The sequence below is a fragment of the Nelusetta ayraudi genome, unplaced genomic scaffold (assembly GCF_046127955.1).
Source record: "Nelusetta ayraudi isolate G7.1 ecotype Tasmania unplaced genomic scaffold, CSIRO-AGI_Nayr_v1 ptg000011l, whole genome shotgun sequence".
Classification (NCBI taxonomy): domain Eukaryota; kingdom Metazoa; phylum Chordata; class Actinopteri; order Tetraodontiformes; family Monacanthidae; genus Nelusetta; species Nelusetta ayraudi.
The window spans coordinates 7,393,263-7,417,059 of record NW_027466061.1 but is presented as its reverse complement, the minus strand read 5'-3'; the positions used below and the strand labels follow the sequence as shown (position 1 = coordinate 7,417,059).

General features: G+C 45.0%; 4 protein-coding genes across 5 annotated transcripts; 2 read left to right on the top strand and 2 right to left on the bottom strand.

Moving 5' to 3' along the window:
* The first annotated feature begins 543 nt into the window (after positions 1-543).
* Positions 544-7,341, top strand: ppm1nb (protein phosphatase, Mg2+/Mn2+ dependent, 1Nb (putative)). Its single transcript, XM_076020366.1, has 6 exons — positions 544-1,314; positions 1,816-2,387; positions 4,363-4,480; positions 6,596-6,710; positions 6,783-6,846; positions 6,934-7,341. Exons 1-6 carry the CDS (start codon positions 906-908, stop codon positions 6,949-6,951), a joined length of 1,296 nt encoding a protein of 431 aa, XP_075876481.1. The 5' UTR covers positions 544-905; the 3' UTR covers positions 6,952-7,341.
* A 2,073-nt stretch (positions 7,342-9,414) lies between these two features.
* kcnk12l (potassium channel, subfamily K, member 12 like) lies at positions 9,415-11,597 on the bottom strand. Its single transcript, XM_076019714.1, has 3 exons — positions 11,300-11,597; positions 9,863-10,463; positions 9,415-9,769 (listed from the first exon to the last, which is right to left on the bottom strand). The coding sequence occupies exons 1-3, from the start codon at positions 11,595-11,597 to the stop codon at positions 9,415-9,417; spliced, it is 1,254 nt and encodes a 417-aa protein (XP_075875829.1).
* A 2,413-nt stretch (positions 11,598-14,010) lies between these two features.
* On the bottom strand, positions 14,011-18,499 carry itpkca (inositol-trisphosphate 3-kinase Ca). The gene is made up of 7 exons (XM_076020374.1): positions 18,353-18,499; positions 16,424-16,523; positions 16,128-16,341; positions 15,655-15,859; positions 15,407-15,508; positions 15,239-15,310; positions 14,011-14,688 (listed from the first exon to the last, which is right to left on the bottom strand). Exons 1-7 carry the CDS (start codon positions 18,482-18,484, stop codon positions 14,482-14,484), a joined length of 1,032 nt encoding a protein of 343 aa, XP_075876489.1. The 5' UTR covers positions 18,485-18,499; the 3' UTR covers positions 14,011-14,481.
* On the top strand, positions 17,718-23,739 carry ccdc61 (coiled-coil domain containing 61). Of its 2 annotated transcripts, none has more exons than XM_076020372.1 (13): positions 17,718-17,932; positions 18,756-18,903; positions 18,987-19,069; positions 19,613-19,773; positions 19,852-20,004; positions 20,102-20,309; positions 20,436-20,518; positions 20,639-20,856; positions 21,915-21,993; positions 22,182-22,379; positions 22,465-22,507; positions 22,870-22,936; positions 23,024-23,739. In XM_076020372.1, the coding sequence occupies exons 2-13, from the start codon at positions 18,756-18,758 to the stop codon at positions 23,122-23,124; spliced, it is 1,542 nt and encodes a 513-aa protein (XP_075876487.1). In that variant the 5' UTR covers positions 17,718-17,932; the 3' UTR covers positions 23,125-23,739. The 2 variants fall into 2 exon arrangements, with proteins under 2 accessions (XP_075876487.1, XP_075876486.1); XM_076020371.1 differs by having other exon boundaries at positions 17,720-17,932; positions 20,636-20,856.
* Positions 23,740-23,797: the final 58 nt, after the last annotated feature.

Sequence of the window (23,797 nt, the reverse complement as noted above, 5' to 3'; positions counted from 1 at the left end):
TAATTATGATGTAATTACCAGTTTTGCCACAGTAATCACATTACATTACTCTGAAAAAGTAGTTTAATTACAGCAGTGAATTACTTAGTAATAGATTACTCGCCAACACTGGCAATTATGATGTCATATTTTAATAATGGCTGATCAGCATGAATCCCTGCAGAGACGCAGTCTTATTGTGTAATTTAATTAAACCTTTTTAAAGGGATCGTCTCTGCCTATCATTAAAACATTAAAAAAAAGATTTCTCTCTGTGCTTTTTATATATCAGAGTTGCACTGACACTGTGTGCTAAATGGCTGCCGCTCCTGTAATCCACAGCAGCGGCTGCCCGTAATCCCAGCCGATCAAAGGTTGAGATTAACGGGAATGTGGGCGGGGCAGAGCTGCAGCCAAGACCGCGGCGTGTGAGGGAGAGCTCAGGCATGACGGCGGCAGCGCGAGCTTGCGCGGGATTGGCACACAGAAATAGCCGGCCAATCAGAGCGGAGGCTGGAAGGGGAAAACAACAAGGCGAGGGGAGAGCTGCCGGAGCGGGGACGAGCGATGAAAAAGCGAGGGAGAAGGTGAAAGCACAGCCGCGGCGCAGAGGAGAAAGCAACCAAGGCCAGGAGAGCGAGGATGACTGGAGCGGAGAGCGGCGAGCAGTGAGAGGGGGGAGAGGACGGAGATGAGCAAGCAGAGGGGCGGTGGGAGCAGCCAGCACTGAGAACAGCCACCAGGCTCGGGCAGCCATGCTGCTGTGAGCCCTGGAGCATCAGGGCTCTGCAGACACTGCACAGGCCCCAGCATCAGGCCCCCAGCATCAGGCCCCCAGCATCAGGCCTCCAGCATCGGGCCTCCAGCACCAGCCTCAGACGCCCGTCGGCAGGAACAAGAACCATTCTGATCACAGCAGCTGAGCCATGAGGACGTCCAGGAAGGGCAGCGTGGAGATGCCCGCCTTCATGCGGCATCTGGTGAAAGAGACGGAGAAGAGGGTCAGCTCCTTCTTCAAGGTGGGCCGTGGTGGGGGGACGTCAGAGGGGGAGCAGCCCGGGGAGGTGGAGAAGGAGGAGGCCATCCCCAGCCCCTATCTGGACCGGCCGGTGTTGGACAAGCTGGCGGAGGAGGGCTGCGCCCGCTGGGGCCTCACCTACGCCCTGGGGAGCATGCAGGGCTGGAGGGCCAACATGGAGGACTTCCACAACTGCGTGCCACAGTTGGGTGGAGAGCTGGCCGACTGGAGCTTCTTCGCCGTGTTTGACGGCCACGCGGGCAGCACAGTGGCGCAGTACTGCTCCCAGCACCTCCTGGGTCACATCCTGGTCACAGGTGAGGGACACAAAGGTTGATTTCCAAGGAAGTGCTTCTCAGACATAATACAGGATAATACAGTCCATCATCCATCTTTTGTTTGTTCCAACAGCATGTGCTAAAATGGACAGGTTTCTTTTGCGAGCCACCATTTGTGATGTCTTAAACGGCATTGATATTGATCCAAAGTTAGTGACAATCCATCTGAGCTCTGACACCCGGTGATGGCTGCTTGTTATTGCCCCACTCTCAAATGTGTGGAAGGCAAAACATCAGCAGCACTTTTATGAGGGAGCTAATAACCAGGTGTATGAGAACCAAGAGTCCAAGAACCAAGCTTGAAAAATAATTTGCTAACTCAAGGAAGTTCTTTGGATGATAAATGATGTAAGTATGGACTGAAAAAAAAAGGATAAGAACATTGGTTAATCAGTATCTTGACAAGTTTATTCTATCATTCTACAACATTCTGTAAAATGAAGATGTGCAGACTGAGGATTTAAGTGTTGCTGCCTGCAGGGGGTATTGGGCCGGACGACGACCCCGAGAGAGTGAAATCAGCCGTCGTAGAGGGCTTCTTCCAAACAGACCGGCACCTGCACACCGTGGCTCGCCGCGAGGGCTGGGAGCGGGGAGGCACCACCGTGGTGTCCACGCTCATCTCCCCGTATTACATCTACTTCGCCAACTGCGGAGACTCCAGGGCCGTGCTGTGCCGCTCCGGCCAGGTTTGCTTCTCCACCGAGGACCACAAGCCGTACAGCCCCCTGGAGAAGGAGCGCATCGAGAGCGCCGGCGGCTCTGTCACCATCCAGAGGATCAACGGCTCCCTGGCCGTGTCCCGCGCTCTGGGGGACTTCAGCTACAAGGGGGCAGAGAACCGGACAGCCAGCCAGCAGATGGTGTCCCCAGAGCCTGAGGTGTGCGTGGTGGAGCGCTCGCCGGCCGACGAGTTCCTGGTGCTGGCCTGCGACGGCGTGTGGGACACCGTCAGCAACGAGGAGCTGTGCGCTTTCATCCACAACCGGCTGCAGGTCTGCACAGACCTGAGGGACGTCTGCACGCAAGTCATTGACCTCTGCCTGTATAAGGTCAGAGCCTGCTGCTGCTTACGGCCGCCGTGCATGTTGTCTTAATCCCCCGCAACCCACGACAACGTGACCCAGCACCCTCTGCCTTTCTACATACTCAGCGGCTCAAGTGCCAAATCCTTTTATCTTGAATCTAAACAGAAAACATAAATTCAGAGCAGAAAATGTTACGTCATTTTCTAATGGGCTCGGGGGGAGAGAGCGGGAGAAAGGGAGGGTGGGGGAGGTGCTTATGTAATGACATAATCCTTTAAACTACAACTGTGTTGACTTAACAGGTCTGAAACTGGAGGATGGCTGCTTAATAGCACTTTTAATAGCATTGTTCAGATGGAGGGACGCTGTCGTTTTCAGCTGACATTAAACGCACCACGAGTCTCCATGACTGAGGCGTTTAAACTATTAAAATACACAGCAGTTATGTGAATGATGAGAATTGTTTTACAGGGAACACAAACGTATGTATGAAAAAGGGGCCAAGGTATGTGTTTATCTGATCATTTCTTTTTGTATATTCTATTCAAATAATTAGAGCGGGTTCAATATTTATGTGATGAAGGTCTGTCAAGATCCATGATCACTTGAATTCACATATTTGAATTCAAGAAAGTGAACTCTATGGAGATCATTTTAAGCTTAACAGTTGCCTACTCTTATTCAAAATAAACAGCATATCTACATACAGTTTCGTTGTTAGTCAGTTAAATCAGATTAAACACAATCTCCTAATCAAGATGCGGTGAAGGAAAGAAGGAAAGCATCTGTTTTAGCAGGAAGAGGAAGAAGGTCTATTGCATTCAAGGATGAAATATGAGGATCTGAAAATGCGTAGATCATTTGACCTTTCCTGTAGGAAGTGACCAATTATAATTAACTTGTTGGTTTAATTTGAATTAAAAGTAAGTATGAGCAACAAAAAAAAAAAAAGCCTATGTGACTATCATCTATGTGGCATGTAGCTGTGAATAAATAATGGATTCAATGTAAAAAAAAAAAAAAAAAAAAAAAAAAAGCAACACTTTGGGTGCCTTGAAAATATATAAATCCAAACTATTATTATTATTATTATTGTTATTATTATTATTGACAAAAGGACCCCTATAATGCGCTGTTGATACAAGAACAAGACAGTACAAGTGACAGGACTGTGAGTATAAGCACCAACTGTCTAGACAAATTTGATTGCATCTACTTTCACGAAAAGAATATTGTTTTTGAGCGCAGAGAAACATAAAGGCCTGAAAATCAAACCTAAGCAGCGATCGCTGCTCTGGCTAGTGAGACACATCATCTTAAAATAGATTGAAAGTGGTGTCAGAACAGGTTATGTTGGAGGATTCTGGGGTCCAGTGAGGACTCACTTCAGCCACTCCGCCTTTAAGAGTGTCGGATGGTTAATGGTTGGCGTTGGAGAACATAGTTCCATCCTCATATGAAGAGAGGAATTGCAGGCCAGTCAAGAGGTATAATGATTCCACTTCAGTTACATCAAAACAGTTGGACTAAAGGGCGTTGGGTAAAGGGCATTTCAGCTGTGAATCAACTAACCTCTAAGACCTCCTGGAAATTGAATTATTCTGTTGCATAGTTTGCCTGGTGAATATTTTTGACCAGGTGATGAGAAGTGAAATTCCCTCATTTGGCACTCAGGGCTTCAATAGCACAGCGGAGTAAACGCACTACACACTACAAGTCCGTCTTGCCCCACTGTCCACTGTGCTGTGCTGTTATGTAACAGGGCTTCAGCTTGAATAACCTCAAAATGTCACAGCATCTTCTTCCTCTCACCCCCACCTATTTACATTTGGCTGCTCGGCTGCACATCTGTGACGCCGCAGCGAGCTGCACCTCGGGGGCAAAGCTGATCTTTTACCGACGCAATTCCCCAGGGACGGGATCATGTTTGATACGTTGACATTTGTAAGGGTCGGCTGTTATCACTCACCTCTGCTGATGCAACTTTTTCCCTCCACAGGGCAGCTTGGACAACATCAGCATCATACTGTTGTGCTTCCCTGGAGCCCCCCAGCTGTCTGCAGAGGCATTACACCAGGAGGCTGAGTTGGAGGACCTGCTCGAATCCAAAGTAGCAGGTGGGTGATTGTATGCAGACACTCTATGCCATCTTAAGTATGTATGTATTTCTGCCTATGGATGTCTTTTGTTTGAAGTTGCTTTGGTGGAAGAAAAATCCTGAGATACTTTTTTTTTTTAAAGTTTATTAAAAAAAAAAAACAATTATTGTAATTTTCAGGTATTTGGTTTCCATTTATTCCTTGCTCAAATAATAATAATAATAATAATAATAATAATAATAATAATAACAATAATAATAATAATACCTTAAAAAGTTTGTAGCTCTCTGGAGACACACAGTATATGCAATACTCTGTTTTACAGCCTACAAAATGAGCAATTTAGTTCAATTTTAGTTCAATTTAGAGCAATTTTAGTTCTATCAGCTCAGTTTAGCTTCCTAAATCTGTCTCAGAGGGTGACAAGAACACCTGACAGTGGCAAGCAAATTTGGCAAGCTGCTGTGGTCTGCTGAATTGGGATTTGGATTTATGGTTAGGGGTTTTGGGTTATGGTTTGATAAATAGGATTACATATTCATCTCCATTGTCATGAGACAAACAAAGTTTTTTGCTCAGTAGGTTAAACCTGTATCGGTTAGGGGTTAGGGTTTAGGGTTAGGGTTAGTGGGGGTTAGGGTGATCAGTGTATATTATGACCTATTCATCAAATGTTGTTCTTGTTGGGATTTTGTGCTTGTTTGTCTTCTTTCATTCAAAGCTTTTATTTAACAGTCATCCAAATCTGAGTCACAACTCAGCCAAATCTGAGTCATGACCCCATTTTAAAAAACAAACAGAAAACCCCCAAGCGTATAGAACGGTCTTTTTTCCAGCAAATTTTAAAAGTGAATTTTTGTGCTTTTTTCACTTTATCTTTTTACATGGTGTCGTTTCTGTGGAATTGAAAAAAAAAAAAAAAACAGATGTTTGTTGGAGAATTGAACCGACAACCTAATGCACCACAGGAGGGTTTCCTCCAGCCTGAGCTATCTGTGCTGATGAGATGAGGTTTTATTTTCTTGCCCTTCTCTCTCATATTGACTTTAAAAGACAGATACATTTCTCATGGCAAAGACCAGTATTTGAAGCCTGGTCTCCCACACCAGAGTCAGCTGCCTAAATTACTGAGCTAACCAGGACAGGTGCCTGATCAACAGCAATGATTTGACATTGGGCCGTTTCTCTACTGGACTCTTGAATAAACTGTAGCAGCACAGAGAAATAAACAGCTGCTCACTTTGTACAAGCCTAGAACAAATGAAGCTGAAGCGTTTTATGTCCAACTTTGACTGAAAAAATGCTCCTTGCTCTTTTGAAATTGAATTCAAATAGAGATTAAAAACAAGGAATGGGGTAGCAAGCTCAACTACCTGTTCAACTACCTGTTTGAAGGAAATTCCAAATGCTCAGAAGATTGAAATGCTTGGAAATGCGATGGACGCAACGCAAGTTTTGGTTGTTTTGTTGGTTTTATTTTGTTTGATTTAGACACACGCACACACCCACACACACAATCTCTGGTCCATGCTGGGTTTTTATCCTGTGATCTCTGTGTTGTGAATCACGGTTGCTCCCCACAAGAGTGTTTTCAGCGCTGATGACCAAAGAAGTATAAACGCCTCAGTGCTTGACCTGACACAGACAAACACACACTGACAAACACACAGCAGCTACACACAGCTCCCTGAGGGAGTCATCCCAAAGGGATCAATAAAGTCTATATCTATCTATCTACAGGGACACACGCACAAACATGAAAAAACAATTAACCTCTCCGTCTCATGCTAAACTATCATCAGACTGTCATTACAGTGAGTTTTTTTGCGCTATTTACATTTTTTTTTCTCTAATTTGGGCAAATGTTATGTAGTTAGATTCCTCACAGCAAAGCTAAAACACTATATGTATCATTTAGACCCAGAAATGACCCCATTCGAAGAGTTTGTTTCCCAGTTTTTAAAACAAAACTAACCGCTAAACTTGAGTCAAGAATTTCCTTGAGTCATCAAACAAAACCTCCCGTGCTTGTCTCATCAAGGCCTATGATTCACAACGGGCCACTGCAGGCTCGGTCCCTTGAACGCTGCTACCAGCTCTAATATTTATTTATTTATTTATTTAATTTGACAGAGATTTATCAGGAGCTTTGTGCCAGAGGAGAAGACCCGGACCTGCTGTCCGTCCTCACTGTGCTCGCATCCACTGTCATCCCTGGTCTACCACCAGGTGGAGGCATACAGAGCAAGTAAGTGTGTGAAGCAAACATTTTACACCCTGCCTTCAATCATCATAACACCACGTCACTTCTGTGTCGCAGGAGAAACTGCATCATTTCTGCTTACTACCAACAAAGAGAAACACATAAGCCCACACTGCCAAATGTAAGTATGTAGGAAACAGCGTTGACACCTTGCTGTACTTACTGTACTGTACATTCTCAAGCATCTCTCTGAAATTCCTGTGTCCAGGGCCCAGGAGGCTCCTGAGAAGCTCCTCTGACCTTTACCTCTTCTGATCCAGAGTGTATATTAATGTTGATGTAAAACAAAAAAAAAAAAACATACAACTGTTTTCCTCATGTGTGAAATTTGACAAGTGACTGATGACGAACAGACAGGGAAGTATGTTTACATTATGCCAGCATAAGAGCATCTTTTCGTGATAAATATGAATAAAGTGGATCTAATAAAGCCCAATCACATGTTTTATATTTGTACAAGAGAGACGTTTTGTAAACCAAACTCAGAGACACTAACCCAGCAACAAACCTCTGCCTCAGATGTGACATTATCAATGCTTGTGTCAAAAAAGAGAAAACAGCCAACTGTGAGATTGTACATTTTCATTTAATAAAGTAAGGTACATACGTATACATATGTATGAGTAGAGTGTGCTATATTTTAAATATTGTGTTTTGAGAATAGATATAAACCAATAAAAGTAAATATTGATTTTTAAAAAGTGAATATTGAAACTTTTGCCTTCATGTTGTAATTAAGAAGCCCTGAACATAGTTAGTCGAAAGCCAATCATCTAGGACATATCTCTTCATTTTAACAGATAATGCTAGCATTACTCATTTTGATCCCACAACAAAAAGAAGAAAAAAAAAAACTAAGGATGTTGACCCCAGCACTGGAGTTTAAATTATTTGTCTGAAGAAGGTCTTTGACGAAACAGAAAAAAACGCTAAATTGTTTCTTTTTGATTTTTTTTTTTTTTTTTATAATGCCTATAGCATATTGTAGTAGAATCTAAGCTTAACATATTCATAAATTTGTCAAGACCCACCACTACTATTGTTACAGTTTACGTGAATAAATTCCATATGTGAAATATTATTGCTTTTCTATTCAGGCCACTTGTCAAAATGATCAAGAAACACATCATGGAATACCTTTCATATGAACTGTGTTGTTTTTTTTTTTTTATTTACTGTTTTTTTTTTTTAATGGACTACTTGGACTGTGCTGCCTTTTTCATCTTTTACACATTTGATAAACAGCATTAGGATGGGTCTGTTTCAGGATGGGAAGGTTTTGTTTTGTTTTTCTGCATTAAAATGCACTGGAGCATTTTCAGCAAGGACTTTTCTGTGTGGAGACCTTTACATGTTACAAGTTATTATCACTTTCAATAAAAATAAAGATTCCCTGGCTGAAATTGTGTTTTTTCCTGCTCTGTAGAAAAAAAACACACCTTCTGAAAGCTGCGTCATTTAACACAATGCCCACATCTCATTTTTGTTTGTTGTGAGATCTTTCAAGACACAAGATATATTCATCAGTCCAAGTCTACATCATATATATATATGCTGGATAGTTGATGCAGAATGGATTCTGTTGGCTTTTCTTGCATAGTAAAGAATCTCCTCCAGCTATTCTAGAAGAACTCACTCCTGCTGGACGGGATGTGCTTCCACTATTCGTTGCCATAAGGACGTCCTCTGCAGGCCACATCTGATTAGATGTGCTCCACTGAAAGCCAAGGAGTCCGGCGCTCTTTTCAGGATTAGCATGAATTTTAACAACACACGCTGATGAATCAAGACACAAGAGCAATCAACAAATTAAATTGCCCCAATGCCGAGTGGTTCACGAGTGCTCGTGACGGTGTTGACAAGCATCATGATCCAAATGTTTGATGCACGCAGCCAGATGGAACGGGACGGCATGTTGCACCTGCGTGTGTATATTCTGTATTCCTAGCATCCACCTCGCGTACAACCGTGTTCCTGCAGAAGCACCGTAGACATGTGAGGCACTCTCAAATCAACCGGCCCCTGTTGGAGAGGCCCTTCACTGCTTCTTTCATCTGATTGCTTTTGTATGAGGCAATCACTGCAGGACATCAGCATCCCCTTCACTGCTGTGGCGGCTCCTTCAATTTGCAAACGTCCCTCCGCTTGCTTTTTCTTACACAGAACAAAATGTCATCAATCATTTGATGTCCAAAATCCATCTCTCCTTCTTCTATCACCTGCATGGACTCCCAGTGACTCCACCTTCAGTGACAGGTTTTATCTTCATCACGGGACGAAATACTGGCATCATATCAGAACAATAAACATATGTTGTTGTCAATAAAGTCGGAATAATTTCTTTTTCAGACACAATCGTTTTTTCCTAATTAAATGCATCAGAAATCAATGACCAATGATTGTATCGTGTCTCCTGATTAATTGATGTAAGCATTACAGTAGTTTACTGTATTTTATTCAAACTCTATCAGCAACAGTGTGTGTGTGTGTGTGTGTGTGTGTGTGTGTGTCTATATATCTCATTTATTGTCACTTTCCAAACATGGGTAATATCCATTTGGACAAACTGAAAAGCAAGAGCAATTTTAAACCTCAGGTTGTTCAGGAACTCTGTCAATCATGTAGAGATTTGAATAAATCAAAAATCTGATCATCTGAAGTTGGGAACAATGTGGCACCTACAGTGGCGCTATCTGTCCACGCTGGTTTCCTGCAGCCGGTTGTTCATCACAGCCAGGGCCCCCACCCCGCCAGAGAAGCCGTTCTGATGACCGTAGCTCTGCCGTGGGCCCTGGTGAGCCGTCTCGCTCAGCTGCTTCTGCAGCAGCGCCAGGGACACCTTATTGGACGCCATGAACTCGTTGACGGAGATCATCTCTCCCGACAGGCGGCGGCCGACGTGAACGCCATCGGCCGCGGCGCCCGCATCCGTCTCGCTGTCGCACACCGTCTCCAGCGAGCCGTCCCTGTAGCGGTGCCTCCCGGCGGGGCAGTGCGAGGCCGCCGGCTGCACCGTGTTGCGCTTCAGCCGCTTCTGCCTGAGGCGCCCGGGCAGCCGCCTCTGCTTGCGGGCTTTGCTCTGGGAACAGGGGCAGCAGAGCCACCAGCAGCCGGGGCTGCAGCAGGAGCAGGGCTGCTGGCAGTGGCCCGGGCACACCAGCTTGCCCACAATCCAGTTGAGAGTTTGCTTGATGACGATGGAGATGACGTTGAAGAGGGAGTAGATGCAGCACACGCCCATCAGGATGAAGAGGCAGTTGCCCAGCCGGTAGGCTTCCTGGGACTCGTAGTGCTGCCTCTGGCTGCTCACCAGATCGCCGAAGCCGATGGTGCTGAAGGCCACAAAGCAGAAGTAGAGGGAGTCCACGTAGCTCCAGTTCTCCATGGAGCTGTACAGGGTGGAGGCGCTGCACGCGATCACCACCGAGGCCACGCCCAAGATCAGCATGACGTAGTAGACCGACGGCTTCCAGCCCTCCAGGCTGTCGTCCTCGCCGCACGGCTCCTCCCGGCTCGACTCCACCCCTACCCCGACCCTGACCCCGACCCCGGCCCTGGCCCCGACCCCGGCGCACCGCATCCGCCGCTCGTGACACCAGCGCATGATGTAGGCCAACATGGTGATGATTCGCTCCAGGAAGAGGTTGAAGAAGAGGATGGTGGCCGCGCAGCCGATGAGGCCGTAGAAGATCAGGAATATCTTCCCCCCTATGGTGGCTGGTGTGGTCATACCGAAGCCTTGGAGAATGGACACATGGGACAAAAGGTTGAAGGTCATTGGTGGAAACCATAATGAAAAGAACTCCAATGTACAGAAGTAGATTCATTATCATATCTTTGTTTTCCATTCCAGGCTCCAGTTGAGAAGCCTGGTTTAATTATGCAGGAAATATCATCAGCTCTCTGTTTTTGTTTCGTTTTGTTTTTTGCAGTTTCTTGCAGTTTATTTTGGAGGGACAGTTCATGAACATTTCTTCGCCAAGAATATAATGTAACGATGCCGGAATGTAGCCAGAGCCTAGTTTCCATCTGTTGTTGCTAGATAATGAAAAACATACATAAAGGAGGGTAGAAAGAGAGAGACGAAAATACAACCAGATAAACAGACATCACCAACTCAAGTACACTAAAGTAAAACAGCACTGTACAAGATGGGAGTCTGTGGGTGATGTGGAGGTGGACTGAGAGGTTGCAGCAATGCAAAGAGTGGATCATGACCTTTAATAGGATGTATGAAAGAGTGGGAATGTCAATAAACAAGACAGGGCAAAGAACTGAAGTGATGTTACAGAACTAACAGCTGAAGACAAAAGTTTACAGCCTACTGCAAAAGAAATCTCAGGCAAAGGGCTGCAAAGTTGTGTCAAAGGCTGAAACCCACACCTGGCCAGGAGGTGTCAGTCCCCTGTTTGACGTCACAAATGGCTAATTTCAAAAAGAGTGAAGGTTGAGCAAGAAAAGGAAGTAAAGAAAGTTTTTTTCACTGATAGGGCCGAGACACACAATAGTTTAAGTGAATCATTCTGAAAAAAACAAAAACAAAACTTGAACCTCGAACCAGCATTTAAACTCACCAATGGTGGAGACCACAGTGCCAACAAAGTAGAACGCCCCTGAAAAGTCCCAGCGAGGCCTGAGCGTGTCAACTCGGATCCCGGCTCCGTTGGCGTCCTCGTACTGCCGCAGCAGCGTGTGCAGGGCTCCCAGGTTGACCCTGTACTGCTGGGTGAAGTTCTCCAGCTGCTGCTTCCACAGGTGCCGCGCACGCAGCTCGAAAGGATACTCCAGAGCCGAGAAGATGGCAGCACCGCACAGCAAGTAGAGCAGAATCAGGCCGGCCAGCAGGCAGAAACGGGCGTTGTCTTCGTTCATGGGAGCCCTGGAGCAGCAGCAGCAGCAGCAGCCGGCAGCGGCGCCGGCGCTGGAGGCAGCCCTCCTCTGAGCCATGAGCACCAGAAGAGCACGCACAAATGGCAGCAACAGCATGCACCAGCCCTGCTAGTGATGCTCAGTCACACACACGCACACACGCACACACACACACACACACACACACACACACACACACACGCACACACACGCACACACACACGTGTCACATACATTGACCGCAACACAACACAACACACATAAGGCTGGATGCATAGACACATTTAGTTCACAGGCACAGTGTCAGACGTGCTGCGAGATCCTCTGAAGACGATGCATCCTGGAAGAAATCGTCGATGAAATCATCATTTAATGTGACTTCAAGACACAATTTGTGTTTAAATGTTATTTTTGCTTTTTTTTTGCCTCAGTTCAACAGTAATAGAAATGACATCAAACTCATACCGTGTATGACCAACTGCTCTTAAAAACGAAAACTGTTTAACTACTGTTGATACATTTTTATTCTAGGGAAACTACACATTGTTTCGATAAAGCAGAAAACACAACAAGACAACAGGTACCTGGCGTCGGCAGTAGCATCTGTTCCTTGGAGCGACGTCTCTGTGCTGCGCTCTGTGCGTGGAGCTGCTACACAATGACTGGCATGGAGTAGTCTCTTGAGTTTTTTTTTTTTTTCATTGCGCCGATTGAAATGCTGTCTGATGTTTTTGGCTGACATCATCTCCCCCTCGATCCACCCCCTTCATCTTGGAGATCACCCACACTTGTGCTGTGGTGTTTTATGTTTTGTTTACACTTTGAATTCTTCTACTTCAAAAAAAAACCTCCCTTAAATAAGCTTCTCAAAAGTGTTTCCGTTACCAGTGATAATGCATAATTCAAAAAGGATGTTTAGTCTTCATTGCTGTGTCATTAATATTAAAGGAGAGCATATCTAATTAACACATTCATTTAAGCACAGACTACCACCGCTGAAATGCCTTTGAGGAAGAGACTCCTGCTGGGTTTTCTCAGATCAGACTGTGGACGTCCTCCTCAGCTTCCCAGCCCTGCCCGGGTCGGGGGGGCTTTTGTTGTTTCTGCAGACAGTGTGGGAGGATTTGTCGAGCATGACTCCCACTTTCTCCGTCTGTTCATCCCTTTAATCTCACACCGTGCTGCAGCAGAGGGCAGGGGTTCCCATCGCCTGCCGTCTGATGGTTGAGGGACGAGAGTGGGCAGGTGTGCGAGACGGAGAGCGCATCTGCCCTCATGTCACCCAGACGCCCGGCATCAGGTGTCGGCTTTGGTTGTTTGCTTAGAACTGCCACTTTAAGATAACATATTCTAATGAAGGCTGTATAGGTCTAAATATAGCACTTGGGATCTTCTTCAGTTTTCAAATGATGTCGCTATTGCTATAGGGATCAGAGGCACAGGGGGCACAGGGAATACTATTGGCAATACACAGGGTCTGCATGTTGCATACTGTGAGGGTGAAATGTAATAGAAAATGTCACTGAATAGACTGTTATCCAATCTGTCAGATGACTCTCATGCTGACCTAAAATGTATGTGTCTTTCATAGGAACTGATCATTAAGCCACACAAAAAAATCTGTTTGATGGGCCCAAGTCTTTTTTCAGAAGAATAAAATGGAAGAAAAAAATTAAACATTTCTTGTTTCCATTAAGTTATTTGGTGTGGATATGTCTACATTAGTGACGTCACCGGACTAAAGGCACATGGGTTGATGAGAATTTCAGTGTTTTGTCCCACTGCCTACTCTCCAGTCCAGCAGGTGGCAGTAATTCACCATTTAGTTAGTTGACAGGTGCAAATAAAAGCTATACCATCGATAGCCTTTCCATTCCAAACAGCCAATATTACGGGATACACACTTTTTTTTATAATGTGATTTTAATAATACTCCGTAACTCAAATTAAAATTGTCTGTAAAATATTTGTTTAAATAAATAATTGTCACAACAATTGCACTGGTTTGTCTACCCTACATTTAGCGGTTGACACAAATTACATTGTTGTGTTTTCAAACTCTGACATGGTGAACATTCAGTTGATGTCATTGTAATGGCAGAGCTACGTGCTTTATTTTGCAACTGTCATGCAGTCTGTGTACATTCTATAGAAATCCCCAAGAAGCAGGACTCTCTTCTAATATCTTCTAATATCTATTCAGGATTCATACTTTGCCAGTCTTGGGCATCATGTTTTTTTATATATATGTATATATATATATATATATATATATATATATATATATGTATATATTCTAACATTTGTCCAATATTGCTAATTTAAAAAACAAAAAAAACAAATGTAATTCATTATGTTGATAAATTGAGTAAAACTTATGAAACACAGACACAGGAACTGAGTCCACTCTGGAGAATCATATATAGCACCATTTTAATGACAGTGTGAGGCATGAAACCAGGGAAGGCGACCATCACCATCACAGAACTAATAGTGGCATGACTTCCTGATATGACGGTGTCATTTTAAGACATTGGGGTCAGATATCTCCCTCTGAGGCTGCAGGAGAAGGTTCAAGGTGGCTCTAACAGGGTAACCTCACTGTTGCAGGTTAACTCACTGGTCAGTGGTTACAAGGCTTGCACTTCTTAAAAGTTACCACAAATAACCAGTGACATTTTGGCAGTTTTTAAAAATGCATTTGCATTAAATAAAAAAAAAAGGTCTGAAAAGTACCGTTATACTTAAATGGGTCTTCTTCTTTTTTAACCTTGATACTGAGTCTTTAACCAGTTTTCTCAAATTTTAAATAAAACCATTTCAAAAACAAACAGTGCATCTGCAGTCATTTCAAGACTGTCAAGGAAACTTTTTAGTACAGTAGCACTCAGGTCAGTGGCAACATGTCGGAAAGAACATCTATGAGGTTATCCAGACCCCACAGGTAGCCGTCCTCTCGGTTGCCCTGGACCCAGGGGGTGCGGTGGTCCAAGGTGAGGTCTGGTGGCAAGGCTGTGGTCTTCCCAAAATCAATCATCCAGACCCCAGTTCTGCCGGTCCAGTCATGCACAAACAGCAGGGAACTGCCCACAACCTGCAGGAAATCCGCTCAAAATAAGGTTCTGCCACAAGACAAAAGGGGTCTATTTCACAGTTTTTAGCAAGTTTACTCTGCCAAGTAAACATGAGCACCAAAGCTTAAAGAGAATTACTGGGACAGGTGTAAGTGTCTTTTTGTCTGACGATTTAATTGTTCATTCTCTGTCAAACCGCTCTCAAAATATATCCTGAAACAACTCTCTAAGCTCTGACAAAATTTGAAATGTAAAATGAATAGACATTAGTGTGCATCTTCTACTGTCTGCCGAGGTTAACAATTTATCAGTATCACAGTATGTGTGTACAACCCTGTCGTCTTTCTGCATCCTGTATTATACTGTGTAAATTCAACCACAAGGAGGCGTTTTCACATCATGGCAAACTGCTGTCATCTACTGTTGAGTTTGGGTTTCAAGTGTTGTGTTTTGCCCTTTGCGCTGGCTAAAAGTGGACAAATAAGGAACAGTTGAGACCTCTTAAAAAATTTTGTTTTATCAGGACAGATATTTCTAAAACGTATTGTCTAACGTGGTAGATGTGCTGACCTCGTGTGTTTTGAAAAATTCTGATGTCTCCAACACTTGCCGCAGCTGTTTCAAGCGTCGCAGATAGCCCCACTGTGGAGAAACACATACGAATCACAAGAGATAAAGCATTTTTCAGCACTTAAGTAAATGCAACTGATGGAGTGGTTGGGGGTCCCACTCACTCACCACAATGTGCGTATTGGATTCCACAAAGTTGTCAAGCGCCTCCATAACTTGTTCTCTGCTTTTGGTCCTTTTAAAGTTTGTGTGGCATTCTTCATTGGCCTTCTACAGGAAAATACTGAGCTTTAAGCACTGCGACACCCTGTCTGTTAAGTTTAGCAAACGTGACATTTATTCTTGCACGTAAAATTGTGGGGAGGTGGGGGGGGGAGAGGTCGTTGCACAAGCACCTGAAGAACTCTGAAACTTACTTTGAACCCTTCGATGCGGAATCCAAGGGTTGTAGTGGAGCTGAGCGTCTCCCTCCACTGCATGTATCTTGTCTTCAACACCGCCTGCTGAGCTCGTTCCTGGGGTGTCGGGGCCTCTGGGTCGACCGCTACCATCTTCTCGTACATGTCCTTACGTGGCTGTGGCCTTTCTCGGGCAATGCACAGCTCCTCCTCAAGGTATGTGCTGCAAAGAGTGTGAGTGGCTTCGTACTAGGGAAATGTAATAAACGTGTGTCTGCATCATGGGATCATTTCCCATCATTTCCAGTAAATTGACTGACATTTAAAAAAAAAAAAATCAAGATTTTATCCTTTTTTGTCCATCGAGACCGCAGCTTACATGTATTACACAGTTATCAAACTATTAAGCAAGCCTTTTATTTGCTACAACTGAACATTGAAAATAGTTTTAAAACTGAAACGGTGACAATCGCTTCTCCAATTGTTCTTACCGACTGCCCATCTTGCAGTCCATGACGGCGGGTGTGCTGAAATGGTTCAGCAGGTTATCCATCATGTTGTAATCCTGCTCGTCCAGCTGCACCACACCGTGGTAGGCTGGAACAAAAGGCCTCAAAGCGTCCTTCATCAGCCTCAGGTAGCACTGTTGTTCCCCCTCGCAAAACTTCTTCAGCAGCGTGCCATAATTCCCAATGCGAAAACTCCCTGCCAGAAAATAAAAAACTGTTAAAAAGCCATATCAAATTAGTCGTGCCAACATTTTTCTTTAGCAAGAAACACCACAAACCTGCATGCCCAACCACTTGCAGCCACTGCTGGGGCTTAGTGGGAGTCATGGAGAGGAGAGACGAGGTTCCACAGCTTTTGTGTTCCGTCCATGAAGAGTTCTGCATCAGAAATCCAATCTTCAGACAGTCATCGCACAACACTCACGTTCTAGACACCCCTGGCTGCCTTACCAGCAGCAACGTCAGACTTCAGACTCAGTCCATTGACTTTTTCTCTGATGGTCGGACAACGTCTCCATGGTAACGCCCCCCCCACCAACCCTTTAACAAAGACTGCATAAAGACCTTCAGCTGACAGGGTCAGCTCTGGTCTTGCCCAACAGCTTTAGTAAACATTAACAGGAGAGACTTGTTTTTACTGAAGGTTGTTGTTACTGATTTTAGATGCCTACCCCTTCACTTTCATGAGGTGAACACTTTACTGAAAAAAGGAGTAGATAATGATAATTAAAAAATTAAAATAAAAATTAAAAAAAAGTTCAAAACTTAACTTGTGGAACCATTCGAACATATGTGTCAAACTCTGGCCCGCGGGCCAAATTTGGCCTGCAGTGTTATTATATTTGGCCCATGAGGCAATATTAAAAGACTGCTAGAGCTTGCATGCCCATATTAAGCAGTACATGTTCTGTTAATACTACAAATTCCAGAATACTTACCTTAACAGAGTCTAAGTAATGTTTTCTTTATGCACTTTTTCTTGCTACTCGAAGGCATGGTTTTGAATGGTTGCATGTTCATTGAAGGATATTATTATTATTACTTAATAGGTTTATTGTTGTATTTCATTTTTAAATGTATTATTACCCTTGGAAAAAGTTTACTGTTGAAATTTAAATCAGAAGGCTGCAAATAAAAAAAGAGGCATACGATTTTTATTTACATTTTATTTAAGTCAATGTGCTTGGTTTTGTTTTTTATTCGATTTTGCATGCGTGCAATATGAAGTTATTTATTGTATAGTATTAAGCTTTGCGTATTCCATATACAGACTGAAGCAAAACTTGTTTGGGTCCGTATGAAAAGATTCACTGTTATATCTGGAAAAGTTTTTTTTTGTTTTTGTTTTTTTCAATAATTATCAATGTTGCCACGCGACTTTGTCAAAGTTTTACATTTTTTTGCCCCACTGTGTATTGGAGTTTGTCACCCCCGCATTGGAAAATAGCTCAACTCAGCCGAGCAGTAAATGCAGTGTCCTTTTACCACCGATGGAGGGCAGTGACACGCCCGAGAGACAATAACCCTGTGACCAATTTGGACAGAAGAAGATGAGGCAAAACAGCCTAAAGTAAAGAAGAAGAATTTAACGGTTCCCGGTGGATGAACCGCCCCAGTCTCCAAGGAGCCCATGGCTTGCAAAAGCTTTTGGACTGTGTCGTCCCACCGTCGAAGCGACAAGTGCTTTTAGCCTCTGCACCATGCTAAAGGCCCCAGGATGCTTCTGCAGCGAGGCGCAATGTACTGACACGTCGTTAACTCATTGAGGATCATTATTGCAACCAAAGGTATTGTCGGCTTTTGTTTAGCACCGTCACACAGTGAAGAGCTCCGTTTAGTTCTTAGTCGACTTGCGACGCACGCGGGTTGGTCTACTTGCACTACTAGACAAATCCTCCTGAAGAAGATATCAGCGCTAGCTAGCCTGAGCTAACGTCAGAGCCGAAGAACGCGTCGCCAGCTGTTCGGCGGGAGGAGAAGTGGCAGATAACGCAGCAGCATGAGTTGCACAGCGGCTTCGTGACGCATCACACGGAACCTCTCCAATGTGCCAGTGTAGCAACAATTACTGAGAGCCATTCACGGAGAAAGTCAGCGACGCTGGCGCTCCAGTGTTTTTCACCCATGAACGGAGAAAGTGAAGTCAAGCGCAAAACATCGCGGCGTGACAACGCTCTCGAGAAAGGCGCGTGCAGTAGACGACTCACCTCGCAAAACATCGATTTAGTCATTGGCTGGCTCCGCGGCGTTGGATATGTACCGCCAGCCACAACTTTTCCCCAATAAACATGATGACACCTTTTGAAATGGATAGGCTCGCTCCCGCCCCCTGGCGGCATGTGCCTGTCACAGCCGGCAGTTGAAGAGCGTCGGGAACAATCCGAGATGATGCACCGGGTAGAAGCTTCACTTGTGTCCATAAATTCCCGGTGATCACCTGTAAACCCTTGAAGATCGGTTCCTATCTGTACAACTGAGACAGGATGTTAAAACTCTGAGCACATTCTAGGATATTTCTCACAGGATTATGCCTGTTTGTCTGATCAACATTTGTTGTTTTTGTCAGATAAGAATTTTAGACAAATGTGTATAACTTGTGTTTTAATCCAGATGGACGAGGGCTCTGAGGTGACTGAAGATATGGTGTTTCGAGGCGCAGAGTTTTCTGTGAAGATAGAGGTGGACCAGCGACTGCTGGTCGTGGAAATCTCTGATTTAGTGACGGCAGATCAGTGGAGGGGCGACTTTGATCCGGCGTGTAAGTAAACGTCACATTTCTCATCTTTAAAGTGCACGACAGGAACACAGAGCCGCTAAACTTTTATTTGTGCTCCTGTTCAGACATTGAGGACCTTACCCGCAAAACTGGCAACTTCAAGCAGTTCCCCATCTTCTGCAGCATGTTAGAATCGGCCGTCCGAAAGGTACGTTTGACACTGGACACAGAGAGGAGGGAGATCCAGTGGTTCCATCACTGCACACTGGAGCAAAGATTGACACCGACACAGATTTGCTCGAGGCTGTTTGAGCTCAGGCGACTTGTTCGCTTGAGTTCAGTGTTTGCACTCAAGTGTAAAAAAAAAAAAAAAAAAAGCGCTCCATTGTTTCTCCTGCTCTCTACATCAATTCACATGAGCGCCGGGCCACACGGAAAGGGCCTGGAGGGAAAGATTTGTCTCATTTGGCATCGGCTCTGAACTTGACTCTCAGACCTCTGGCTCAAAAACAGTGGATGCAGACAGACATGGCCTTTAATAACTTCTCATCCCGTCTGTCTAATTTGTCTGGACTAAAACTTTGACAAATATTCTGTACATAAATATTTGACTCATATTATTGTGTTTTGAGAATTTTTTAATAAACATACTGTATATATATAAACAGATTTATATTATTAAAGAGTTATTTTGTGTCTGACATCCCAAAATGACGGTCATGAGAACTTATGGGGTTTTTTTTGGTTGCAGACCAGTGATTCTGTTACTCTGGACCTCCTGACCTACGCCGACCTGGAGCTGCTTCGCAACAGGAAAGCCGGAGTGGTCAGCCGCCCTCACAGCTCACAGCAGCCGTCGGCTCTCACCGCCAAAAGATATCTCATCCTCATATACACTGTGGAGTTTGACAGGTCTGCGGTAAACTTCATTCATCTAGAGGATGTCTAATGTTGGGCGTTGACCTGTGTTGACCTGTTCTGTGGGTGTAGGATCCACTACCCTTTACCTCTGCCCTACCTGGGCAAACCCGACCCGGCCGCCCTGCAGAAGGAAATCCGAACTCTGAGGGCCGAGCTCAGCGTCGTCGCCTCTCACGGAGTGAACAGATCCGCAGAGCTGGAAATACAGCGGCTTCGGACAGAGTGAGAACCGCCATCAGTCTCTGGCTGTGTTAAAAAAAAGAAAAAGGAAAAAAAAGAAATCATCCCTGGGACTTATTTTACTTCTTTCGTGGTGCAGGCTGGCTCTGGCGAGGGAAGAGAAGGAGTCCATGGCGAAGGTCTTGGAGCGGATGCAGGTTGGCGTCAACAGTTCCACACTGGCCAGAGACGACTGTGGGGTGAGAGACGCAGTGAGGACCCTGCAGGAGCAGCTGGTGAAGGAGAGGGCCAAAAATCACCGCACTGTCAGTAAGAGATGCCAGGAACAGCGACTCCTGGTGGAGCAGGTGCACCTCCGTCACCTCCTGCTCAGAATTTGTTCAACTTAAGTAACGTCTGATGTTCATTATACGGTTTTGCTCATCTTCCCCCCTCCTCCTCCTCCTCCTCCTCCTCCTCCTCGGTGCTGGCAGCTGGAAGAGCTGAGAGCGTCAGAGAACGCTCTCCGCTTCCGAGTGAAGAACCTTACTGGCGAGCTGGAGTTGCTGCGGAGAGGGTTAGACAATCTAAGCGTGTACTACTCCTTTACTTTCTCATCTCTTTTCACCCACTTACTCACTTCCAACGCTCCGGGCCGGACGGTGCCAACTCACCTAATCTTGTGTGTTTGCAGCAGGGTGACTCCGCTGTCGGGTCGGCTCGGCTCTCGAGCGGAAGGGGACGTCTACCGCTCTCTGTCCCGGGAGAGGCGGTCGGGCTACGGCGCACTCAGGGCTCGCTCGGGGTCCAGGGAGCGGGCGGAGGACAGGAGGCAGCGGTCGGAGGAACGAGGGAGGAGGGCCGACTCGTCAGGACCACGGGCCCGAGCAACGCGACCGTCGCCCTCCCCCACCGGTACCGGATTGTTTTATTTTGTTCCGCATCCAGTTTTCCAGAGGCGTCTCAGCTTTTCCGTTGTCGTGGAATTTATTTATCCCACATCAGAGTAGGGCTGCAACGATCCCTCCAGTAATTGGAGTAACTCCATTACAAAAAATAACCGAGGAATTTTATCGGCCTCGAGGTGTCGTTGAATTAAATCTAAAGCTCACATTTCGCACGGACTCTTTCCTCTTAGTGTGACACAACGTGCTTCCATCATGCAAATCGGGAGAAGACGGGAGCGGTCTTTTGGCTACGGTACCATGGCGGCGCAGTTTCACGCTTCTGGGATGCTTCTGAAACACACCTGCGCCACATCTGGTGTGAACTGGCACACTGATGTTAATGGCAGCGCTCTGCTGTGGAGCGGCCTTTAGTCAAGCAAACCTATGTTTTATCCGATGGATCAGAAGACAATTGATGCCATGGTGTCTGCTTCATGGATGTGTCATAAGAACTAGATACCGGACTGGCAATATGGCAGTGCACCGATTTTTCCCAGTGGCCACTCGAGATACTGCAGCGAAAAAAATCCAATGGGCCCAAAAAGCATTTTTCCCATAGACCGCAATACAAAAATAAACACATTTAAAACGGCTGACAGGACGACTGTGACCTGAAACGCGATTCATATCAAATCTTTCTATTTTAGATTTTTCAGCTATGGTCTTTTAGTCGTTTAAAAAAATGATAAAGGGCCAGAAAATCCCAGAAAAGAGTTTATTCCCAGCGGGACGTCACAACGTTACATATACATGTTATGTTACATACAAATTGTTGATTTCCAGATTTGTATAGGTACGTGCAGATACGTCACTATGTGGAACAAATTGAAAACAAAATCAACTTAGATGAACTACAGTCAGGAATTATTAAACAATTTTCCTCAGCATATGAATCAATCAATCATAAAGCTAATCATTTTCATATTTTTTGGGGATGCCCCTGTATTACACCATTCTGGCAGGAGTTAAAAAAAAATATGGAAAAATAAATTGTTAACTTCCATCCCACCATGCACTGTGTCGAAGGCTCGCGGGTTCCTCGCTTTGACCCAACCGCCTACATCCAGGACAGGCAGCGGCGGCTGAGAGAGGCCGAACTTAAAAAGTAGGTTACGGCTGGTTTTTGCTGAGAGCAGTCCAGTGTTTCACCATGATTTGGTTGTTGTTGAATTATTATTCTACTTGTGTGTGTGTGTGTGTGTGTGTGTGTGTGTGTGTGTGTGTGTGTGTGTGTGTGTGTGTGTGTGTGTGTGTGTGTGTGTGTGTGTGTGTGTGTGTGTGTGTGTGTGTCAGACAGAGGAAGGTACGCAGGGACATGCTGACATCGCCCAGCGTCCCCGAGAGGGGGCGCTCACGCTCGAGGGAGGCCTTTCCCCAGATGATGCGCTCCAACAGCAGAGGCAGGAGTCTGTCGGTGGAGCGGGGAGGGAGCAGGAACTCCTCCGAGAGCTCGTTGGCCGATATGGAGGAAATGGCCAAAACTCTGTTCAGGTGACGAGAGGAACACAGACTGGATTCATGCTGTCGTTTGCTTCCTTATTTTAGTTAACATTTGTCTTTGTGCTCTGCTCGACAGAGGACAAAGGCCATGCAATGGACCCCGTGGGCTGAAGGACACGGTAATTCACTCAAGGCAAATCTTCTGATTTTCTCAACGGCAAACCCAGACTCAAGACTGTTTACTGTTTACACGTCACAAACGTTGTTGTGTGGTTTTGCCAAATGCTTATTTGAAGTAAATGAAAACACCAGTCATTTCTTTTTTACAGTCCTCATACAACTAGTAATTTGTTTTTAGAGTCTACCTAGGAACTGTGTTTATGTTCAAAAGAAATTGACAAAACACAGTGCATTAGAAAAATATACACACTGCACACCATTCCCTCCCATGTTCTTCCACACACAACACTTGCATGTGTGTGACTTTCAAAAAAACAATGTCCCAAACCCATTGCTTCACATTGTATGTCTCTGTCCCCAGACAAGGGGAGGACTTCTGACCAGAAAGCCATTATGCAGCACTCCAACTTATGTACTGAAAAGCAACGGTAAGGCATTGACTGATTGACCATGTTTTAATAGAGTGTAAAAGATAATGTTGTTAGATGAGTAACCGGCTGATTTTCCTCCGGTAGCCCGGGACGCCTCTGTGGACGGAGGCGCTGACCTGTCCGAGATCGATGCCCGGCTGCAGGCACTTCAGGAATACATGCGGGACTTGGACACGGGACACTGAGAGCCAGAATAGCTGCTGCTGCTGCTGCTGCTGCTGCTGCTGCTGCGGCAGCTGTTGGTGGATGTGTTTCCTTATGTCTGCAAACAGCCTGGAGTTCTGGCCAGAGTTATTTTTGTTTAATTCTGCACAGCCTCAGAGATGATGGCTTGACCAGCTGTTTGTTATATAAAGGACTGAACTGAACTGAAACTCCCTGTGGAGCTACAGAATTGTGGCCATAACTGTGACAGACAATGTTTTGGACCAAGTTTTTGTTTTTGTTTTTGTTTTTTTAGTTGTTTAATTATAAAGTTTTTATTCCCTTGAGAGAAAATGATCCAAGCGAAGGATTCTTGTCTAACCTCATTAAACCTGCTCGAAGCCGGTTTAACTGTTACATCAGTCCCTCTGTCCTCTGCATTGATGCATTATTTATCTTTTTTAATAATTTTCATATTGGCAGATGAAGCACAAAGTGGTGAATGGTTTGTCTGCCTGTCAGCACCTTCATGGCAGAAAATAGATGATGAGTCGGCGATTTCGTCTCTCCTGTTCACGTCTTGAAACGTTCCTGTTTTGACTTTTCTAGCATAAAGTAACTGTAAAATTGGAATTAAAATATTTTTTATATTCTAATGCAGACCTATGTTTGAGAGTGCGTTCCAAAACTAAAACAAAACACATTTCTTTTATT